Source organism: Hippoglossus hippoglossus, chromosome 20, assembly GCF_009819705.1.
Source record: "Hippoglossus hippoglossus isolate fHipHip1 chromosome 20, fHipHip1.pri, whole genome shotgun sequence".
Lineage (NCBI taxonomy): Eukaryota > Metazoa > Chordata > Actinopteri > Pleuronectiformes > Pleuronectidae > Hippoglossus > Hippoglossus hippoglossus.
In genome coordinates, this window is record NC_047170.1 from 93309 (window position 1) to 116931 (window position 23623).

A 23623-nucleotide genomic window follows, 5' to 3' on the forward strand; every position below is an offset into this window, starting at 1 on the left:
TGGATTATTGTCAGTAATGGTCGAGTATCTGAGGAGAAATACTATATATCAAGCAGTCCTGCTGCAATCATAGTCTATGGTCAGCTGCCACCATGATCATGATCCACCATCAAGATCGGATGCCACTATAGTCCACAGTCATTGTCCACTGCCGCCATCAGGATCCACCATCAGCTGCCACCTCGTGGTCCACCACCATTATCAGATGCCAACACGATACAGGATCCACCATTACGATCACGATCAGCCAGCACGATACAGAATCCGCCATACTGGATCCACCATTACGATGTCTGATACGCGATCCACAGATCATAATCTACGATGTGGCCCTGGATCTGCGGACGATAAGGCAAAGGGACTCCGGGGAAGAAGTCAAGTCAGTAACATGTATTGATGAGATATGAATTTCTTTGATGTGATAACGATTGAGAAGAGGAAGGAGAAGCTGGAAAGAGAAGCTCCGAGTGTCATGTGTCCCCCAACCTTCTAGACCAGGGGTGTCCAAACTACGGCCCACGGTCCAACTGCGGCCCGCCATCCATTTTTAATTGGCCCGTATCAAAGTCTAAAAATATAATGGACTATGGCCCACTGTAGTGCACTTCTTAGTTTAAACACTAGGTGGCGCTAATGTCTTGAACAAGGCAGCGTCTCCACAAAACAAGCAATCAAAGAAAAAATTTGCTCAGGGTCACCAGAAATGCCGGAACCGAAGAGACGCAAGATTGCAATCGAGTGCAGAAAATGTCAGACTCGGTGGAAAAATGAATATTTTTTCATAGAAACCAAGGGGAAGTGTGTTTGTTTGATTTGCAATGAGCGTGTTGCCGTGATGAAAGCATTCCGTGCGAAGCTCCGTCTCTTCGAGTCACAACTGCGCAACTTCAATGTAGCGCACTTCCCCACGCTGACCGAAATCAAATGCGCATTTCCAAATGCCAAGCTCTCTGCAAAAATGGGAGAATATGTGTCTGTGATCACATCTCTCATGACAGAATTCAGTCAGCGCTTCCAAGATTTTTCTGTCATTGAGAAGGAAATCACACTGTTTGTGGCTCCGTTTTCAATGGATGCAGAAGAAGTGGAGGAGAGTCTGCAATTAGAACTGATCGAAATTCAGTGTGATGAATCAGCATCAGCTTCTCTCCCTACCTGACTTCTACCGGAGCTTGGAAAAGGCCAAGTTTCCTCTGATGAGACGCCACGCAAAACGAATGATGAGTCTGTTCGGCTCAACATACATCTGTGAGCAGACATTCTCTCTGTTAACGCTGAACAAAAGCAGACTGAGAACCAGAACGACCGACAGCCATCTCCGTGACGTCCTTCGCACCTCAACCACCAAACTTACTCCTGACCTGCCAGCTATCCTTCAGACCAAAGCGCAGCATCACTGCTCCCACTGAGCGCAACATTCTTCCCATTACAGGTGAGTTAAAAATATACACACAGTTTTCATTTGTTAATAAGCCCAATTACTTAATAAATTCAGTCAATTAAAGTTGATGACAATTTTTTAACAAACGTTAGTTGATGTGTTAACAAGCCCAATAATTTATTTGTGTAATAAGCTTGAAATATCCACATCCCCTATTTCTCTTATTGTCTCTCCCTTCATACAGGACAATGAAGGGGGATCAGCACCCTAAGAACCAATCTGAGGCTGTCACTGAGAGAATGACCTGCCAACCTTTTTCTAACCCTGCATAGCAGTGGAAATTTACCGAGTGTGTCCTGATAATGTTTCCTAGTGGAAGCATATATAATGAGAATAAAATTGGGCCGAGCACAGAGCCCTGTGGAACACCGTGGTTAACTTTGGTGCGCACAGATGACTCATCATTAATTTGCACGAATTGGAATCGATCTGAAAAATATGATTTAAACCAGTTTAGGGCAGTTCCTTTAATGCTAATTAACTGTTCTAGTCTCTGTAATAAAATTTGATGGTCAATTGTGTCGAATGCTGCACTAAGAGATCTAACAGAACGAGGACAGACACCAATACCTGATCTGAAGCTATTAGAAGGTCATTAGTGACTGTGGTAGCCATGCTGGTTGAGTATGCCTTGAATTTTGAATAAATCACCAACAGTATCACCAGCAAAGCACCCCCACACCATCACACCTCCTCCTCCATGCTTCACGGTGGGAACCACACATGTAGAGACCATCCGCTCACCTTTTGTGCGTCTTACAAAGACATGGCGGTTGGAACCAAAAATCTCAAATTTGGACTCATCAGACCAAAGTACAGATTTCCACTGGTTTAATGTCCATTCCTTGTGTTTCTTGGCCCAAGCAAGTCTCTTCTTCTTGTTGTTCTTCCTCAGTTGTGGCTTCTTTGCAGGAATTCGACCATGAAGGCCTGATTCACGCAGTCTCCCCTGGACAGCTGATGTTGAGATGTGTCTGCTACCTGAACTCTGCAAAGCATTTATGTTGCCTCTAATCTGAGGTGCTGTTAATTTGTGGTTTCTGAGGCTGGTAACTCTATTGCACTTATCCTCAGCAGCAGAGGTAACTCTTGGTCTTCCTGTCCTGGGGCGGTCCTCATGAGAGCCAGTTTCATCATGGCGTTTGATGGTTTTCGCGACTGAACTTGAGGATACATTCAAAGTTCTTGAAATTTTCCGGATTTACTGACCTTCCTGTATTAAAGTAATGATGGACTGTCGTTTCTCTTTACTTAGTTGAGTGGTTCTTGCCATAATATGGATTAGAACTGTAGTCGAATAGGCTTATTCACTGTATAGAACTCTACACCAACCCTGCCTCTGCACAACACAACTGATGGTCTCAAACACATTAAGAAGGCAAGAAATTCCACAAATTAACTCTTGACAAGGCAAACCTGTTAATTGAAAACCATTCCAGGTGACTACCTCATGAAGCTGATTGAAAGAATGCCAAGAGTGTGCAAAGCTGTCATCAGAGCAAAAGGTGGCTATTTTGAAGAATCTAAAATATAAAACATATTCTGGTTTGTTTAACACTTTTTTGTTTACCACATAATTCCATGTGTGCCTTCATAGTTTTGATGTTTTCAATATTAATCTGCAATGTAGAAGAAAGAAAAATAAAGAAAAACCATTGAATGAGAAAGTGTGTCCAAACTTTTGACTGGTACTGTATATCAAAGAGCTCATAACACTGTATTGTTCAGATACGTCACTGCGCTCCCAAAATAAAGGTTCTCTTGTGGTTCCTAGAGTCTGTAAGAGTAGAATGGGAGGTAGAGCCTTCAGCTAACAGGCTCCTTTCCTATGAAACCAGCTCCCACTCTGGGTTTGGGAGGCAGACACTATCTCTACATTTGAAGTTAGACTTAAAACGTTCCTTTTTGATAATGCCTATAGTTAGGAATGTATCAGGTGAGTCCTGAACCATCCCCCCTATGCTGCTATAGGAATAGACTGCTGGGGGAACTCCCATAATGCACCTGTTTGTCTTTTTAAGTTATGCGTTTCTTGAGATATATTAAAAACTATAAGTACCCTTTATACGTGATATAACTTTCTGGCTGAAGAAAACACAATAACTGATTATTTTGCACAAGCACGTCAGCAGTCAAGTGTGCATAAGAGTGCCTTGAATGTGCGTAGATTCTGCTTAGCTTCTTAGCCTCTAAAGATAAAAACACACGTTGATAATAAACAATGGCAAATTTCAAACCGTTTGACAATAAGTCCAACAGCGACAGAGAGGAAGCTGGTAGTCCAGAAATACATCCAAGAATAGAGCAGGATGTTTCAGAGTAGCAAGTTACATCCCTACTGTGTTATCTGCTGCAAAGAAATACAAAAGCTAACGCTATCTAACGATTAGTACAAGCAGTTACTAAATTATGTTGCTAACTACGTGGTAACATTACTTAATGTTAAAAGCACAACTCGGTTTTATTGAATCACACTAATATAAGAAAGTTCTCCTAATTTTTTTTATTGGAATTGTCTTATAGTTTGTTTGGATTCTTGATTTGATAAATTTTACTGGCAGTAGAGTAGATTTTTACTATAAATGTGAGAGCACAGACACACATTATGTATACATTTATACGTTTATAATTAATGTCCTGATACTAATGCATACTTGTCAAAAACCAGCCTCATCAATTCACCCACATAATCTGTAAAATATTTCATTCAAAAATGTATATTCTTGTGTTTTCCTAAGTCCACCTTTGTTTACTGTTCAATTTAAATTATGCTGAATATTATTCATTTGAATTTGTTTCATGTTGTGTATTATATGAAAAAAAACAATAAAAACCGATATTCTACCCCTCCTCCTCTTTCTTTAATACATATATGATATAATACCACATAACTGAAATGACATACCTTAAAACGATTGATCAAGTCGTATCTGGTGAGTAGTTCATAGAGGACAAATTTCAGAGCATGATCTCCACTGGCATCATTCAGCTTAAACACATCAAAGGACCACATGTCTATGTGCTAGAATGGACACATACAAAGATAAACAAGTTTAATTAGAACATTTATATCAACATGCCATACCAATCTGTTTTTGCTATGGTAGTTTTTAAAGGTTTCATAGACAACAAATATTTAGTGTAAGTGGTTTATCAGGGTAACTTCAGTGGTCGGTAGTAACTTTACCGTTAACCCATACTAAGAAATGTGGATAGGTTTAACTCAAGGTGCTGCCAAGGTTTTTGTTGTTTAGTCAAAACATTAAAATTTACTTAAAAGCAACTATCTACATTATTTACAGTATATAAGTAAGGTAATCGTACCTGCTATTTGATTTGCAATGAGATTTAGTGTTACAACGGATGTGGTAGCAGTAATGCAGTGTAATAATTTAAAAACATTTATTATGTCCCACACTTAACATAAACTCTTAAACAACCCTCAATTATAGACCCTTACTCAAGTATCAGTTCAAAATAAATTAAACATTGGTGAGTGGATTGATTAAAAATGTTTAAACTCAGCATGAGCATGATATTAAAGCCTATGCATAAATTCACCAAAAATGTATGTCAATTTGGATATTGGATGAAAGAAATCTGGAATAATGTTGTATGCCATTTGTATATGAATCAGTTACACAGACAAACAGAAACTCCCATCAATACCTTGAGCACAGTGATGACATTTGGGGGATAACAGAAACCAGTCATGTTGGAGTTTCGTCTGTACATCCTGTACAAGACACACATAACAAAGTACAATGTAAAACAAGCCAAGACACTGAATGCTTCATGGCTAGTATTGTAAGAATTTCATATTTTTTTCCATTTTCTTTTTAACAATTTGTTCAATTGTTTAAATGGCCAGAGTGTGTTTTGAATCACAACATTTATTATGAATAGTAAAATAGTTAATAGTAAAATAAGATAAAACAATCAAGCTGATTTTCTAGTTTATTATAGTGTTTCACAGTATACTGTTATTGGGCCAAACTAGAGACATTTATCAAAATTATCACAGTTACATGATATGGGAAGCAAATACCTCAAAAAATAATTAGCAGTCAAAAACATAAAAAGTCTGAAAAGCTGCCAAAACGCAAGTCCTATGGACATCAAATTCAACTCACACTGTAGTAATGAGCCCCATGGTGGGAGAAGGAGACATTAATCAAAATCTTCCCCTCGTGCTTAAATTGTATTGTTAACACCAGGCAAGTGCAAGTTCAAATGTGCAGTGTTGAAAAAAAAAGAAAAAGAAAAACTTTAAAAACTCTTCAAACTATAGTAAGACAACCTAAGTCACTTAACTATGATACAATAACCACTACTAGGCCCCTGACTCTTGGGGTCTTGTATATGCGGCCTCCAGGCCCAAGCTTTACTCTCTCGAGATTGCTTTATACTGGAAGTCCCTCCTACAAGACAGACCATAAATCAGACAAAATCCATTAGCAAATCTCTGCAAGATGTGAATTTAAAAACATCTATGTGCCCATCAGCATTTCACCTCAACTAGTCTGTCACAGCAATATCACTATGCTATATTATATGGGCACATAAAAGACGCATTTCTCTGATAGCAGTTAAAACACCCCTCTGGAATGGCTTTCATGTGGAACACTCCAGGTTCCCCCCTCTACAAATGGAATTGGAATCTACCACTTCTAGTTTGCCAGTGGGACCAGGAAGCCCTGCATAAAGGTGAAGAAGGGTGAATATAACAGGCAAGACACTTGTACCCAAAGAATATCGAATAAATGCTTGTGAAATAAAACTGTGGATTGAGGCTATTATTTCTTGTGGACTGTGTATATGTACAGTAGAGCAAGATTAAATGGTTTACCTGTGTGAATGTGAGTGCTACCTCAACATGCTACCATGCTGGCTAATGCTACAGCCATGCTAAAGCTAATGGTTATACTAATGATACTGATATAGTGCAACCAATGGTGTTAACATAGCACATGACAAGTAACTGCAATTCTATTAGCCAGCTTGATGGAATACAACAGAACTGTATGTTGCTTGTTTGTGTATGTTAAGTGTTTGCCACCTTACAAATTACAGGGCAGCGATTATTAATCCTTGAGGGATTTGGATACACATTTTTATTATAAATTAGCTAAATCAGTTGAAGAACATGGCCGAGATCAGCCAAATATATCGACTATAATTTGAGCACTTGTTAATCATTATTAACCTTGGCACTTGTCTTCATATCATGAATTTATTATACAATAAAACTTTAATTTTGAGCACACCTATATTAAACTTCCCCAACAAATGATACTATAGTAGATCAAATAAAACCAAATTAGAAAATATAAGTGAGTATGGTGCCTTAAGTAGAAGGCCTTAGGTCATATGTTGTGGTTCGTGTATGTTAGTTTTGGTTCAGCTATGTGATACTTTTGGCTGTGCTTTGTTACCTATGGAGGATATGTTTGGTCAAAATTAAAGTTTTAAAATCTATAGTGACAATGACAAAAACTAAAATTACAATGCATAAGCTGAAATAGAAATAGAAAAATGGCAATGGAAATAATGGGAAGTGGGAAACTTAAAATTGTTATTGGGAAAGCTGAATTTGAAATGTACTTAAAACATTAAATAGATAAAATATATATCTATATATTTATTTAGCATTTTAATTTACTTTTCATGTGTGTGTGCTCATATTTGTCAAAGACGCTCGTTAGTGTCTCAGTAGTAAAAAGTAAAGGGCAAATTAAATGTATCAAACCACTTGTTTAACAAATATGTAGAAAGGTGATAGTGTCCCCGGACCTTCCTAGCTGCCTAATTTTTCATTTGGCTTGTTGATTTATATCGTTTTCTTTATTTCTGGTTGGCAACCAACATCAATGTGCATTACCGCCATCTACTCTGTTGGTGCACCGTTCCTGGAGGTACTGCAATACCAGCTGGGTGCGTGGAGTGGACAGAACAAGCCCCTATTTCATCTCCCTGTTCCCTTCTTCTTCTTAGTTCATTTTTTTTCTTTTTTCTTTGCTATCTCCGTTCCGGTTGCTCTAATCTGAGATCTGAAATCTCAGTGACAAAGTCAACAGTATGGTTTATTTCCACACAAAACAAAATATTTAGATAATGTGTCATCAAGCTGCATATACTTTTACCTAAGTAGGAGTTTTGATGCAGGACTTTTATTTGTGTCTAAGTGTCGAACAGCAGAAAATACTAATTTTGTGTTTTGATTTTCAAATTAATTTGGATTTACACTGTTTTAGATTGTGTAGGTTTGTGTGAAGTTTGTTTCTGCTGTAGTGAACAGGACACTGAACTGATGAATGAGAGTGACTAACAAATTACATCTTATTGTCAAGCGGGAACATTCACATGTAGTTGCAGGGTAGGGCTGGGGGATAAATTGAATTTCAATTATGATTATGGCTTCCAACTGTAATGTTTCTGTTGTGTGCGTAGACACCAGATGAATCAAGACATGCTGAACAGTAACAGGGTTTATTGATCCAAACTTACAGGCTGTACACATTCAGTCTCTGTGCATGGCTGTTATTTATACCGCCACCAGGTGGCGTAGTTTGACTAAGAACAGAGTGTATTCCCATGAAAACCACATTGCCCTTTTTTTTCTCTATTTTTTGAAAACCATTAGCATTATATTTTGACCTTTGACACTGGGCTTAATATTACAAACATTTGAACAGCTGTCTAACTGTACTGTAGAACAGTCATGAAGAACCATGGCAACTCTGCTGTAACACTGCCCCTAAGTGCCTCCCATTCATATTCTAGGCTTGAACACATAACCCATAGAATAATATACATACTGAAAGAGCATTACAAACTGTAATGTAAAACGCTTCATTTAACAGACTAAAACAATCCATTTCTAGTCCACAACAGTTGGAGTTATTGTTCTTATCTCTTAACACATGAGAGATTGTCCATATGACTGACATTCCATATGCCATGTATAGTCCTGTAGATAGGCCGGAGGATGCCTGTTATGCCTCAAGGGGTACCAAGATGTTATTGTGATTGTAGCGTCACACTGACAGTATCTAGCGGGATGTCCAATACATCTGGATCTATCTTCTTGAAGAATGAAGAATTTCTGACAATGAAGTGTCCATCTCTGACCTCTGTAACCATGGAGCTTTTCACTTTGGTCACAGTGTAGGGCTCACTGTTGTATGGTATGGTGAGCTTGTTTCGCTTGGGCTGACGATGAAGCACGATGTCACCTGGAGAGAAAGTGTGTGGTGTAGCATGACGATAAAAGTCTGCATGAGATTTCATCTTGGGGACCATTATCTGTTTTCACAAGTCTGTGGATCTCAAACATGGAGAAAACTTTGTCAAGGACTGGAACTACTGTGTTAGGTGAGGTTGACCTTACTATCCTAGTGCCCCGCAATATGATGTCTGATGCATGTGATTTTGTTAGTTCACTGCTAACTTGTCTGAACCACTTTAATATGGCAGCATGTGGTAACTAAGCATCTCTGTTTTGATCTCAGTGAGTGACATAGCTTTAGGTGTTGCATTACTCACAATGAAGTTCAGTTATTTTCTGCCACTTTTGTTGCTCGTGAGCTGTCATATGTCTGAGATGGTAGAGGATGTGAGACATGTAATCCGGGGGCTTACAGCTCCCTTTCTGTATTCCACCTTGAAATAATGGGGCTGAGTCCCCGTCATCAATCCTTGCAGGTGGTTTCTACCTGGGATTGTTCCATATGATTTCCAGTGCTTTGTGATCGGTCACTAGTGTTAGAGGATGACCATAGATGTACAGGTGGAAATGCTCGCAACTCCACACAATAGCCAGTGCTTCCTTTTCAGTCTGGGAGTATCTCCTCTCTACATCACTATTATGTGCTTCACCCCTTTTTTGTCATGCTGGCAGAGGATTGCACCCAGTCCAACAATCAGTTCTGTCTCTCTGCCTGGGTAGAAGTATGACATGATTGTGTCACTGGTTAAACTGTCTTTCAGTATTTGTAAGGCTGCTTGCTGTTCCAGGCCCCAAACCCAGGGTGTGTCTTGTCTGGTGAGCTTGCGCAGTGGCTCGGAAATGGAGGAGAAGTCCTTGATAAACCTGAAGCAATAATTTGCCATACCCAACAGACTTCTGATTTCGCTTGGATTCTGAGGATCAGTGGCATGCTGAGCTGCAGCGACTTTTTTGGATCCGCCGAAACACCTTGTGCAGAGAAGATAAACCAAAGAACTCTAGCCTTGATTTGTTGAACTCACATTTCTCACGATTGCATGTGAGACCACTGTCTTTGAGTCTCTGGAACAGTGCTCTGAGGTTGTCGTCATGTTCGGCCTGGATGGCACCATAAAAACAATGATGTCATCACTATGGTTCTTCACACCAGAGAGACCATAAAGTGTTTGACGTATGGCATTTTGAAATACCTCTGCAGCAGAGGATATTCCAAAACTCAGCCTTTTGTAGTGCTTTAGTCCAAGGTGACTGGTGAATGTAGTGATATATCTGTCTGGATGAAGCCCTAGTTGGTGGTACCCAGCTCTCAAATCCAATTTTGAAAAAACAGTTGCTCCATTTAACTCATGTATCACGTCGTCCATGTTGGGGGTGATGTGTCGTTCCCTCTCTATGGCCATGTTAGCTTGACGCATTTCAACACAAATTCTCACTTTGTCAGGTTCTTTAAAGGGGACATTGTATGCCCATTTTACCACAAGTTGATATGGTTCCTTGGGGTCTTAAAGGGGACATTGTATGCCCATTTTACCACAAGTTGATATGGTTCCTTGGGGTCTTAATGAAATGTCTGTAACATACTTTGGTCAAAATACCACAAGGATCATTTAAAACAGCACCCTTTTTACCCTGTATAAAACAACCCTCCACAGAGTGACCTGTTTTGAGTGCCTGTTCCTTTAAATGCTAATGCTCCAGCTCCCCCCTCCCCCTCCCCCTCCATGATTTTAAACGATATAAATTACATATTTTATATGATATAAATTATCAAATATGCATCCCATACTTTGTATTCCCCTTCTGTTGTCCTGGAGTTTTAATTTTCCCAATCACATAATTAAATGTCCCCCTCTGCCCATCCACTACAAGCACACAAGCAGACAGACAGAGAGAGAAAGAGAGGGGGGGGGGGGGGGCTATGAAGACCATCATTTACCCCCGAACCCCGACATTCAACGGGTATAACAACAAGCGGAGAAAGCAGAATCGCGGGCTGACCTTATATATACAGTCTATGGGGCTGACCAGCGCGGAGAAATGCGCGTCCCATGTGAACAGCCAGGCGGCTGCGCGCTTGAGAACGGCGCTGCGCTGCCTCGCAGCGGCGCTGCGTCCGGTTTAAACCCGGCGTAACGAGTGTGGGGGCTCTGTGTGTTTGTGCCAGTGTTACAGTAGTGCTGAACACTGCGCAAGTCTTCCACACTGCTGGCTGTGTGGCGCTGACACAAATTCCAGCTCACGCATGGGAGAGCGAGTGGTCGCGCCCGAGCAACTGCTGCAGCCTCACAGTCCCAACGATCCAGACAAATGCCACATGTGAGTGAATCGCGGGCTGACCAGCGCAGAGAAATGCTCGCCCCGTGTGAACAGCCAGGCGGCTGCACGCTTGGGAACGGCGCTGTGCTGCCTCGCAGCCTCGCTGCGTCCGGTGTAAACCCGGCGTAACGAGTGTGGGGGGGGCGGGGGGGATGAGGTGGGGGGTGGGCCAAGGCCATGTAGGGAGACTTCCAGTGCCTTGTTACGACACAATACACAGGAAGCTCATTCGAGTCACTCAAGCATGACGTTTCTGACTTAGAGGAACCATAACAAAACGCGTGAGTGTTTTTTTTCCAGAGTTTTTGGGTTGGTAGACATGCCAGATACCCACATTAACCTGTAGAAGCACTAACAAAGTGGAATTTGCATGCTATGTCCCCTTTAAGCTTGGGTGGTGCAACGATTGGTGAAACTCATGGTGTTGGGCCAGTGACCTTCTCGATGATGTCCTCTGCCTCCAGTTTCCAAAGCTCATCCTCGACCTTCTGGCGGATGTGGAAAGGTACACATCGATGCGGTTGACGTGGGTTTGATGTCAGGATTTATGTGAAGCTTTACCTGAAAGTCTTTTTGTTTTCCAATTCCTTGAAACAGCTCGGGATGTCCGTCCACTAGCTTCTGTGCAACTGTGAGACAGTGTGGTGTGGATGATACTGCTGTGGATGATACTGATGTGACTTTAATTACTTTAATTAGTCCCAGTGCATTGGATGTCTTGTAACTGAGAATACTGACTCCACCACCTTTAATCACAAAGAATGTACAGAGACAGTGTGTCTTTTTCTGTTCTTTTACTACATTGCACCTGAAAGAACCACTTACAGGCAATGGGACATTGGAGCGGAATGGGTAAATCCTGGTGGTGGTGGGTGCTGAGTTGTGGAAGTGGTCAGTTTCTTGAAGCTTGTTTCACTGACACAATTTGCAGACGCTCCTGAATCAATCAAAATGCTATTGCTATTTAGCATGATGTGGTATTGTGGCAGCTGTGAGATAGTGTCAGCATTTTCAACTGCAAAAACATGGGCATCACCACTGCTGGAAGAGAGTTTTTTTACTTGGTGCAGTCTTTGTTATGTGATAAATTTTCTTGGCGTGTGAGTTAGCCTTGTTTTTTGGTAGTTTTGTATTGATATCTTTGGATTTTGAACGGCATTGTTTTGCAAAGTGGTTTAGTTTACCACAGGCTCTGCATTCTTTGTTTTTAGCAGCACATTCGCCATCATGACTATAGCTGTTGTGCCTCTTTCTATGTCAGATGCTTGCATTTCAGATAGTTCAAGTGTTCTTCCGTGGTCAAGGTACACTTGATACTGTATGTTTTTCTTGGGAGAGAAGTATGCAGATAACCTCTGCTTAGTGTCTGCATATTTTCCATCTCCTGCGGCAAACGTGTCGTAAATATCGTGTACACGTTCTCCTGCTAAGTGGAGCAATACTACCTTTAGCCTAGCATCTCCAGACATGTTCACAGCAGTGGTTTAACCTTTGCAGCCATTTATTCCAGCGACGTCTGACAGAGCCAATGTCTGTTTCAGTGTCAAAAGGTGGGAGAGCAGAGGAGTTAACGGCCATGTTTATGCCGACTGCCACATTTTTCTTTGCTAGCGTAGCTTTCTTAGCTTAGCCTCACTCTTCACATGTCCGGTATTTCACCTCTCTTCTCTTCTGGAAAACTCTGCAGTGTCCGTGTTGATTAGTTGTTGTTCTTTCCTTTTACTCCTCGTCACCAATGTAATGTTTCTGTTGTGTGCATAGACACCGGACGAATCACGACGCACTGAACAGTGACATGGTTTATTGATCCGAACTTACAGGCTGTACACATTCAGTGTCCGTGCATGGCTGTTATTTTCTACCGCCACCAGATGGTGTAGTTTGACTAAGAACAGAGTGTAATCCCACGATTGTGTTATCGTTGGTGTGTTATTATCCCACTTATCGTTTTGCAGTGAGGTTTCCTGTTCACACTGGCAGCATTTCTGCTGAATGTCGGGCTATGTATTTCAACTCCTCCTCCTAGAGCTTCCATCAGAACAACTTCATATTCGATGAGTGTCATCTTATCCCTCGTGTTGTTCCTGGGTCGGATTGACCCAGAGTGTGTGTGTGTCTGTGTGTGTGTGCGCGCGTGCGATCATCCGCAAGCCCTGGCCGGTCAGGGTTAGGGTGACTCAAGAATTGTCATTATCCAATTCTCCTGGGGTAATTGAGACCAATGGATTGTCATTCTCGATTCTCCTGGGGGGTCATTTAGACCCCCAGAGAGGGCGCTGTGGTGCTCTGTGGGGTCATTTAGACCCACACCTGATTCCAATTGTAATCTAGGGGGGTACATTAGACCCACAGAGAAGCCGGTGCACCATTCTCTGTGTGCCACCCTCCCGGACCATGGCACGATGTCACGTCAGGAGAGTTTCACCAGAGAACAGGTTCTCCAACAGCTATTCTCCCAGCAACCATCCTCTGAACCCGAAGAGGACGTGAAAGAGCCAGAATCAGGGAAATAACATGGTCCTCGAGGGCGTATGGCCGAGAGGAGGGCCGCCGCTGCTCCTCCTCCTCCTCCTCCTCCTCCTCCTCCTCTGCTGCGGCTAAAAGCGGGGTCCCCCTGGGCCCCACGATCCACGCGACGTCCCGCACCGGTGACCTAGCCTCGACGTTCCGCCTGTTCATCACGCCGACGGTAGAGAACATCATCCTGGAGATGACGAATCGGGAGGGTCGTCATGGACCTGCGCGCCTACGTAGGGCTGCTGATCTTAGCGGGCGTGTACAGGTCCTGGGGCGAGGCCGCCGCCAGCCTGTGGGACGCCGAGAGCAGCTGGGCGATATTTCGTGCCACGATGCCCCTAAAACTCCACACGTACTCCAGACTGCTGCGCTTCGACGACCGCAAGACGAGACGCACGAGACGAGCGACGGACAAATTGGCGGCCGTGCGAGAGGTCTGGGACGCGTGGGTGGCGCGGCTGCCGCGCCTCTACAACCCGGGGCCCGACCGTGGACGAGCAACTGGTTCCGTTCAGAGGTTAGTCTTTTTTCCGTTTTTAAAAAAATATTATGTTATGTTATTATGTTGTGTAGATAGCGGCTGCTAGTCCTCGTCCTCATCTCCTCCTCTTCTTCTCCCTAGGTCGGTGTCCTTTCCGACAATACATGCCCAGCAAGCCGGCGAAATACGGGATCAAGTCGTGGGTGGCCTGCGATGCAAAATCCAGCTACGCTTGGAAGATGCAAGTATACACCGGAAAGCCGAGCGGCGGACACCCAGAACGGAACCAGGGGTTGCGGGTAGTGCTCAATGTAATGGAGGGACTGCACGTTTGTAACGTCACGTTCGACAATTACTTCACCTCCTATGCACTCGTGCGGCAGCTCCTGGAGAGGAAGATCACCGTGGTCGGCACGGTTCGGAAGAACAAGCTCCCGACCGGGCTGCTCGCGGTCAAGGGAAGAGAGGTGTTCTCATCCAAGTTCGCATTCACGCCCACCGCCACTCTGGTGTCCTACATCCCAAAGAAAAACAGGAACGTGGTGCTCCTGAGCACGCCAAGGCCGACATCAGCGACCGTGAGGACGGGAAACCGGTCCTGGACTACACCCAGCTGTACATATCTATGAAGCCTGATGAATCTAATCACTTAGTTGTACTTCAGGAATGTCTCAAGAACATCAACGCCTGGATGACCCAAAACTTCTTTCTTATAAATTCAGACAAAACTGAGGTCATTGTAATTGGCCCTTAACATTTCAGAAAAACACTGTCTGACCAGATAGTCACCTTGGATGGTATTATTTTGGCCCCTAGCTCCACTGTGAGGAACCTTGGAGTTATGATTGACCAGGACATGTAATTTGAACCACATATAAAACAAGTCTCTGGGACAGCTTTCTTCCACCTGCACAATATTATGAAAATTAGGAACATCCTGCCTCAAGAGATACGCCAGCAGAATGAGGCAACAACGTGTGTAAAGGCCGTCGCACAGGCTAGGCAAGGACAATGAATGAGATGACAGCCAGTGGTAGAGAGAAGACCCCACATGCTCCCTCTGTCCAACCTTACATTTCCTCCTCATTCACTCCGCTGTGCAGCAAAAGCATTTGGCTGGGAAGGTGAGGGTCAGGCAAGACTTGCCACTTCAAGACCAGACACTGGGCAGCTAAGCAGAGCACGTGAATGAAAGTTGATGGCAGACCAACCTCAGATCAGACCTCGTGCAATGGTTGGCCTCACTCTGGCTTGTTTACATCATCAAGTTTACTGTACTCTGGGAGGATGTAGTGGAGGAAGCCTACAAGCGCAGGAAAATGAGGTACGCTCAGCTTGCAGCTGGAAAGCAAAAGTCAGAGCGGTAGAAGTAGGCTGCAGAGGGTTTCTGGCCACTTTAACATCAAGGCTAAATTGTCGATTTCCAGCTCTCTGTGAATCAACAATTCTTGCCTCCATTGCAGCTTCAGACTGAACAGCATAACCTCTTTAAGATCTATTTTACTGTTTATTTGTTATTTTTTTTAGTGTGTCCGGTAGTTCCGTTTTTGGGACTTTATTTCCATTAGGTTAAGTTTTGTTTTAGGTTAGAGGAGGATCCGTAGATCTGACCTACTGCATCACTGCCTGGTTCTGCAACTGCACAACTGCTGAACAGAAACAGCTGGTAAAGGCAGTTTGCTCGGCCTGTAGTAATGCTCCAGAGCTAAATTCAGAATTATTTCTTGTCGTTATTGAGTCCCCAGGGGTTAGAGCAGTTGTCCTCTATCCAGAAGGTTGGCGGTCCGATTTCCACTTGCCGAAATGTCCTTGGGCAAGATATTGCCCCTTCTCATAGAGAAAGTCCTGCACATAGATGCACTGCATGCGTGTGTGAATGGGTGAATGTAAAACTTTACTGTAAATTGCTTTGAGTGGTCATCAGCACTACAAAAGTGCTATATAAATACAGACCATTTACAATTTGTAAATTGTTTGTATGCTGGGTGTGGTGTGAACAGCCTTTTATAAACAGGCTACAATCAGCTACAACATTACTTACCCAAGTTCACAACTTTTCAAAATCAAAGCTTTGTAATTCAGCTGGATATATGAATTAAAACTGTTTTCCTGTCAACTATACACAGGTGTCTATCATTCAATAAAATTTGATTTGTATAGCCCATATTCACAAATCACAATTTGTCTCATAGGGCTTTAACAAGGTGTGACATCCTCTGCCCTTAACCCTCAACAAGAGTAAGGAAAAACTACAAAAACAAAACCTTTTAACAGGGTAAAAAGAACGTAAACACCTCAGAGAGAGCCACATGTGAGGGATCCCTCTCCCAGGACGGACAGAAGTGCAATAGATGTCACGTGTAAAGGAGAACATCAGCAAGATAAGGGTATTTGCAGCATTGATCAGAATAAACACTTTGTAGCATAATGGAAGGTCAATTAATCGATGGATTATTGTCAGTAATGGTCGAGTATCTTAGGAGAAATATTATATATCAAGCAGTCTCGCTGTAATCATAGTCTATGGTCAGCAGCCACCACGATCATGATCCACCATCAAGATCAGCCTTACCATTGCAGCCCTATGAGACAAATTGTGATTTGTGAATATGGGTTATACAAATAAAATTTGATTGATTACATGGTAAACATGTGTAAATTTGTGAATAGCAAAACTTTGACTGAGTGGTCATCAGTCATCAAGACTAGAGAAGCGCTATATAAAAACAAATACCATTACACTTCCTCAAGTCCTCAAGTCTGAATCGGATGGACACATAATACTTAATGTAAGTAAATCAAATAGCCAAACCTCTCCACAAAGATGCCAGCCTGCACTACATGGACAATGCTGCGGAAGCGTGGCTTGTCTTCATTTCGGCGTAGCATGATGCCCCTTTGCCGGGTAAAAGTGGAAGCCAGCCAGTCACGAACTTCTGATGGCACAGAGTCTGACCTGATGTCACTGAGCTCATCCTCTGGATCCAGCAGCCGCCTGTGGAAGATTCACAGGAATCCCAAAACTCATACACTGCACAATTTCTGGAAGCTACTTTTCACATCAACATTATATTGATGGCCTGACTAACACTGTTTATTTACTTGTACTGTTTATTCATACAACTTTTTTCCTCACAGCTCTTTGGGTTAGGGTGAATTTAATTCAAGTTGTATAACAAATTCTTAGGGAAATGCACACCAGACCCGGCTGTTACCTTAACTTTTGCAGTTGTGCCTTTCTCCTTAGACTTAAAGTCAGGCAAATTTTGGCAAACTGACAAAATAATTAAAAAAATGGCTCTCAGACAGCAGCTGGCTTCCAACATTTATGTAAGAGAGCTATGAGTTATGAAAGATAATTGTCATTGCAGACTGACCTAAAGGTAGGTATAACTCTTTTGAAGGTCACATCCTCACCCTCATACACCCAAGCTGCTAATCAAAAAAAATGGCTCATCTAGTTATTATATACAGTATTGTCCATGTGCCACTTACTCTGAATTTCTATCTAATCTCTCTGAATTTTTACCTGAGCTCGATGTTATCACAGATAATGCTGTTATAGGTGATTTCAGCATTCATGTAAATGTTGTGCATGACAGCCTTAGGTAGACTCAATTGGTTTTATTAAAAATGTAAATAACCCCACTCACTCTTTTAAACACACTCTTGATCTTCTTCTAACATGTGGCATAGAAATTGAATATTTAATAATAATTTCCCAAAACCCATTTCAGTCTGACCCTTTTTAATTACATTTGTAAATACATTTATTAACTACACCAATTTTAGATACAAATTATAATTGTGGAGGTGAGGGGGCTGGGCGAGCGCCTTCACCTGCACCACAGAGGATCAATCAGCACAGGTGAGAGCTGTAAGCTGATTGATCCTCATGCTTAAAAGGCAGCGTCTGAGCTGCCTCAAGAGAGGACTCAGAGGACTCAGAACACGCGGTGACTGGAGAACTCGCACAGACTCGCAGCGACACTCAGCTGAAAAGATCAGGGAAGTTTAAGTTTACGTTTTAAATTTATGTTTTGAGTTAATAAACAATGTTAAAACCTGAATGGTTCGTCTCTGGCTGCTGTGGTGAGAGCCCCTTGGCATGGTCAACTACCACAATATTGTATTCTGTGTTTATCAGATAATACTGAAAACAAATTTAAAGAAATAATTCTGTTGATATTTGCTCCATAGCCATGTGTCAGTACAATACAGGAAAGTTGTCAAAACTTCCCTCCCACACTAGTGGACGACTTTGTAAATATTACAGCAGCCTCATTGCGAACAAACATTGACACTGTCGCACCTCTGAGTTAGAAGTTAGTAAATCAGAGGAGGTTGGTTCGAATGGTATTAATATTGTATTATACTTAAACTGCTTTGAGACAGAAACAACGGAAGTTAAAAACAAAGTGGCGTTCCACCAATCAAGATGGTTTTCACCTAGCCTGGTAAAACAGTCTAATAACATCCAAGAAAGTCCTCTATGAAATGCCAGAATCCTCCTATTATTGCTTAAAAGCCCTTCTCTAGACCCTCTTGACCCCACTCTTGGGATTGTAACGTAATTAATCCTTTTTGACAAAATACTCAAAACATTGTAGTTGATATTAAGTTCCCATTTCGATTCAATATACTATATCTTGCCCATGGACATGCAAATATGACTATCAACCAATATTTTCAGGTTTTGTTATACGTTTTCTATTTTGATTATATATCCCTAAAACATGATAGTAATAAGAGAGCAAAGATGTAAATAATCATCTTTAAATGACTCAAAGTCAAATTACTCTGATCAATAAGTCACAAGCGAAACATTGTTAAAACACAAACGCCGCCTCTTTCCCACCGTAGTAAGGTAGACAACAGGCTACAAGCCAGTTTTCATCAATATGAGCCGTCCTCCAAGCTGGACAAAGAACATTGGTCTCTATGTACAGCCGGCTGTGAGACGGGTGCGCAGGGACCGTCTACAAAGTGCAACACCGAAAAGAGATGTTACAAAAATATTCAATAACTTCACTGTAATACTGTGTATTGTCACCAAAATCACGTAACACATCCAGAGTCTCCTGCTGGTTATACTACAATACTAACTTTGAAAAGATTTAATTAAGCACAATTTTGGCAAATTTTGATTGTGAAGATTATTCAATAACTTCACTCTAATACTGTGTATCTGGAGCCTAGATGTGTAATGTAATTTTGGTGCGAATACACAGTATTACAGTGAACATTTCTTTATGGTGTTGCACTTTGTAGACGGTCCCTGCGCACTCGTCTCACAGCCGGCTGTACATAGAGACCTCCTGTGTCCAGCTCGGAGGATGGCTCATATTGATGAAAACTGGCTTGGGAAAGAGGCATTTGTGTTTTAACAATGTTTCACTTATGATTTATTGATCGTAGTAATCTGACTTCCGGGTCACAGAAATCATACAAATTAAATATCAAAATCAAGTTCGGCCAGTAAAAATCGCAAGTTTTATTTCCTATTTTCGATTTGAGCAAAAAATCCAAACTACGAAAAACAAACCGTTTTTGGTATCAGATTAAAAAATGAATAAAGAAATAACGACTTGTTTTTAAATTTTCTGATTTTGGTTTTCTAATTGAATATTAAAAGAACAAATGATACACAGATTTGCCAGTGACCCTTTTTTAAATTTCCTATTTTAGATCTGTGCAAAAAATCCAAACTACAAAAAACAAACAGTTATTCGTTTTTGGGTATCAGACTCAAAAATGAATAACGAAATAACGATTTTGGTTTTCTAATTGAATATGAAAAGTTCGAATGATACAAGGATTTGATCCAATACCGGTGTATGTATGGTTTAATATAAAACAGAACTGAGCTAAAAGCTCCTTGCCTGGTTTCCTCATTGTATACATGTTCAAGGACAGAGGCAGCATACTCCAGGTTTTTCTTCAGGTCCACCACAGATGCCTCCCCCCTCTCCAGTTGCTTAACAAGACATCTCAACCTGCAATACACACACACACACCACACCCACATTACTACTTCATTTATACAATGCCAAATGTTTGATTTGCAGTGTTGAATAATAAGCATTACAAATGCCCCTTAAACTGAAATAATGTTCATAGTTAAAATCTTCAGGCTTTACCCAAAATTTTAAAAAGGGTCGATGGATAGATGGATCTTCACCATCATGTTAACCATGAATACTTAAATTAATTCCGAAAAAAATATTTTGTAATCTTTAATTAACAAATATCTAGAATATGTGACCAAAGGCCACTTCTGTGAGTGGCTGGGTGATAAATGCAGATATGACACAGAAGACCAGGAGTTGGTTAAAAGGCAGAATCTTAACTCGCACTCCAAATCATAATGCATATGGAATCTGTCTAGTTGGGGAAGCAAAAGTCAAAAAATCGAATATAGTAACAAGGGTCAAACATGAAGAGGCTACATAAGGAAGAATGCAAAATATAGTGTATATACCAGGGCAACTGTAACAATGTTAAGGTAACAAGGAAAAGGGTAAGTTAGAGAAGATATCTCTGGACAGGAAACACACAGGCAGGAACTAATCAGCTAATAGGTGAATGAAGTCAACAACGACTTTTGGCTCTGAGCCCCAACATCAAGACAGATGAAGCCTGGTGTCGGTATAGGAAATTCTAATTAGCCGATGGGCTGTGGCCCCTGATTTATGGGCAAGCCATTGGCCAAAAACAAAATTAGGAAAAAAAACCTGACCGATAAAATGCCCTTTATGCCAGAGAAGAGAAGAGCTTTTCATGCATCCTGAGTGGGCCATTTTCAAAGCCTCCACAGAAGAGGGGGCCAAATGTGGTCAGCTGATCAGTGGTGCCTGTCAACTAAGAACCCACTGGTGGACACCAGCTTGGAACCAACTGAAGGAGGCCTTCAGGGCTTGTTTGGCAGAGGGGCCTCCTGCGGCAGCAAACAGGATTCAAAAGGCAATTTGAGTACCTCCTAAACCCATTCATTGGGTCTAAAGATTCAGTAGAGGTCTCACATGTATCCCTAACAGAGGTAGCTAATGTAGTAAAGAGGATGGTTGTGGATGAGATTAGCCCTGAAACCATTCAGCAGAAGCCATTGTTGGGCTGTTGTGGCTGACACATCTCTCCACTGTAGCATGTACAATGAAGACAGTACCTGTAGCAGAGTAGCAGACCAGACCCAATTTTTTGAAAAGGGGCTACAGGGTGTGCTCAAAGTATTTGGGTAAAAAGTAACTGCTCAGCCTCCCTGGGAAACTACTTCAGGGTCCTGGTAATTGTCAAAGTGGACCAGCATGTATATGACCATTCAGTCTACATGTGTGTTATGTACACATTTCAGCTGCATTTAAAAATGGTTGTTGAATGTGAAACTGTTTCAAATGGCTCTGAAATACAAAAATAGAACATTTTATAAATAATTTAGTTTTCAGACAAACTGTGAAATAGTTCTGCTTGTTTAAACAACCTAAATTTCAATGGAACGTGGGTGCTTTGATTATGTAAAACCCAGATGTTAGGCTGCAACACATTTACCTCTATCACAACTTCACATGGTAATTGTGGATGATACATTTACAGGATAGAGCAGAAAATAAAGATAAATAATAACGTACATTTTTTTTGTCTTTAAGTAAGAGTTTCTATATGTGTGTTATTTCTGTGTATGTGTATATATTAAACCTGAGAGCAGTCTTCTCCATAGCGTCAGGTGCATCAGTATATGGCAGCTCATCAGCCAGGATCTCCTCAGCACTGCGTGGGCTGATCAGAATTCCTTTGTGGTCAGTGATGTCAATGCCGGCTGTGATAGTGGTGCATAGTGCATTCTGGGACCATGAGCCTAGACAATTTCCATACAAACAATTAGACTTTTCTTGCTTTAACACAGTTTAGTATTTTAAACCACACTTTCATGTCATAACTATCTTTACTGCGCCCCTGATGATAATGATACCTGGGGCCTGTACTACGAAGCAAATTCATCTTACCCGAGATATCTCTGTTATATGGCTGAACTTAACCTAACAAACAGTCAGGTTAAGTGGTTATGTGGCGCTGGTTATCAACTGGATAAGTCAACCCAGGTTTTTGCCCCTCTAGATATGAGCGTATGCACATAAAAGTGTTACTGCAGATGACCAATCACAGGCATGGACAAGGTTATTGGCAGCAGAGCTGCATGTTTCACAACGGAAAGCAAACCATTATATGAGAAAAATACAGGAGAAAGACATTATCCAGACTAAGGGAAACACAGTTACAGCTGGCAGAGAATCACAGGTTGTGTGAATGTGTCAATGTTTTATGGTAAAACTTTCCTATCACTAGGGCAAGAGTAGATCTGATGATAATTTTGTTTGTGTTTCCATTACATTAATACATTAATTACATGTATTCTCATTGTGTGTATGACAGTTTTAGATTTATTCTTTCAGGTGCAACACTGGTGGGTTCAAACTTGGGAGCAAATGAAGAATAAACACCAGCATCACCAACAGTACACAAGCTACTCCCTCAAGCAAAGAAACGTAGGACAATGCAGACAGTGGTACTGTGAGCGCATTGTTCCTTCCTGTCGGGTTGGTCATGTTTGGCTCCAGCAGCTGGCAGATGAGAATCTACAGTGCTGTGAAAAAGTATTTGCCCCCTTCCTGATTTTTTTGCATATTTGTCACACTTAAATGATTCAGATCATCAAACTAATTTTAATATTAGACAAAGATAACCCGAGTAAATACAAAATGCAGTTTTTAAATGATTATTTCATTTATTAAGGGAAAAAAAGCTATCCAAACCTACCTGGCCCTATGTGAAAAAGTAATTGCCCCCTAAACCTAATAACTGGTTGTGCCACCCTTGGTGGCAACAACTGCAATCAAGTGTTTGCAATAACTGACAATGAGTCTTTCACATCGCTGTGGAGGAATTTTGGCCCACTCTTTGCAGAATTGTTTTAATTCAGCCACATTGGATGGTTTTCGAGCATAAACGGCTTGTTTAAGGTCATGCCACAGCATCTCAATCGGATTTAAGTCCGGACTTTGACTAGGCCACTCCAAAACCTTCATTTTGGTTTTTTTGAGCCATTCAGAGGTGGACTTGCTGGTGTGTTTCGGATCATTGTCCTGCTGCACAACCCAAGTGCACTTGAGGTCACGAACTGATGGCCGGACATTCTCCTTCAGGATTTTCGGGTAGGCAATTTCCTGTATGTGTAAATATACTTGGCAATTAAAAGAATTCCGATTCTGATTCATGGTTCCATCAAATATGGCAAGTTGTCCAGGTCCTGAAGCTGCAAAGCAGCCCCAGACCATCACACTACCACCACCATGTTTGACTGTTTGTATGATGTTGTTTTTATGAAATGCTGTGTTAGTTTTACGCCAGATGTAACGGGACGCACACCTTCCAAAAAGTTCAACTTTTGTTTCGTCAGTCCACAGAATATTTGCCCAAAAGTCTTGTGATCATCAAGATGTTTTTTGGCAAATGTGAGACGAGCCTTTGTGTTCTTTTTGGTCAGCAGTGGCTTTCGCCTTGGAACTCTCCCATGGATGCCATTTTTGCGCAGTCTCTTTCTTATTGTTGAATCATGAACACTGACCTTAACTGAGGCAAGTGAGGC

At 41.6% G+C, this 23623-nt stretch overlaps 1 protein-coding gene across 2 annotated transcripts in view; it reads right to left on the minus strand.

Moving 5' to 3' along the window:
* Positions 1-23623, minus strand: part of pde1ca (phosphodiesterase 1C, calmodulin-dependent a) — a 120703-nt gene that overhangs the window by 86431 nt on the left and 10649 nt on the right. For both annotated transcript variants that reach the window (XM_034571803.1, XM_034571802.1), the window contains exons 3-7: positions 21676-21835; positions 19866-19979; positions 16796-16978; positions 5111-5177; positions 4347-4463 (exon numbers count right to left, since the gene is read on the minus strand). In XM_034571803.1, the coding sequence (XP_034427694.1) occupies positions 4347-4463; positions 5111-5177; positions 16796-16978; positions 19866-19979; positions 21676-21835 (641 nt within the window). The remainder of the gene's footprint in view (positions 1-4346; positions 4464-5110; positions 5178-16795; positions 16979-19865; positions 19980-21675; positions 21836-23623) is intronic.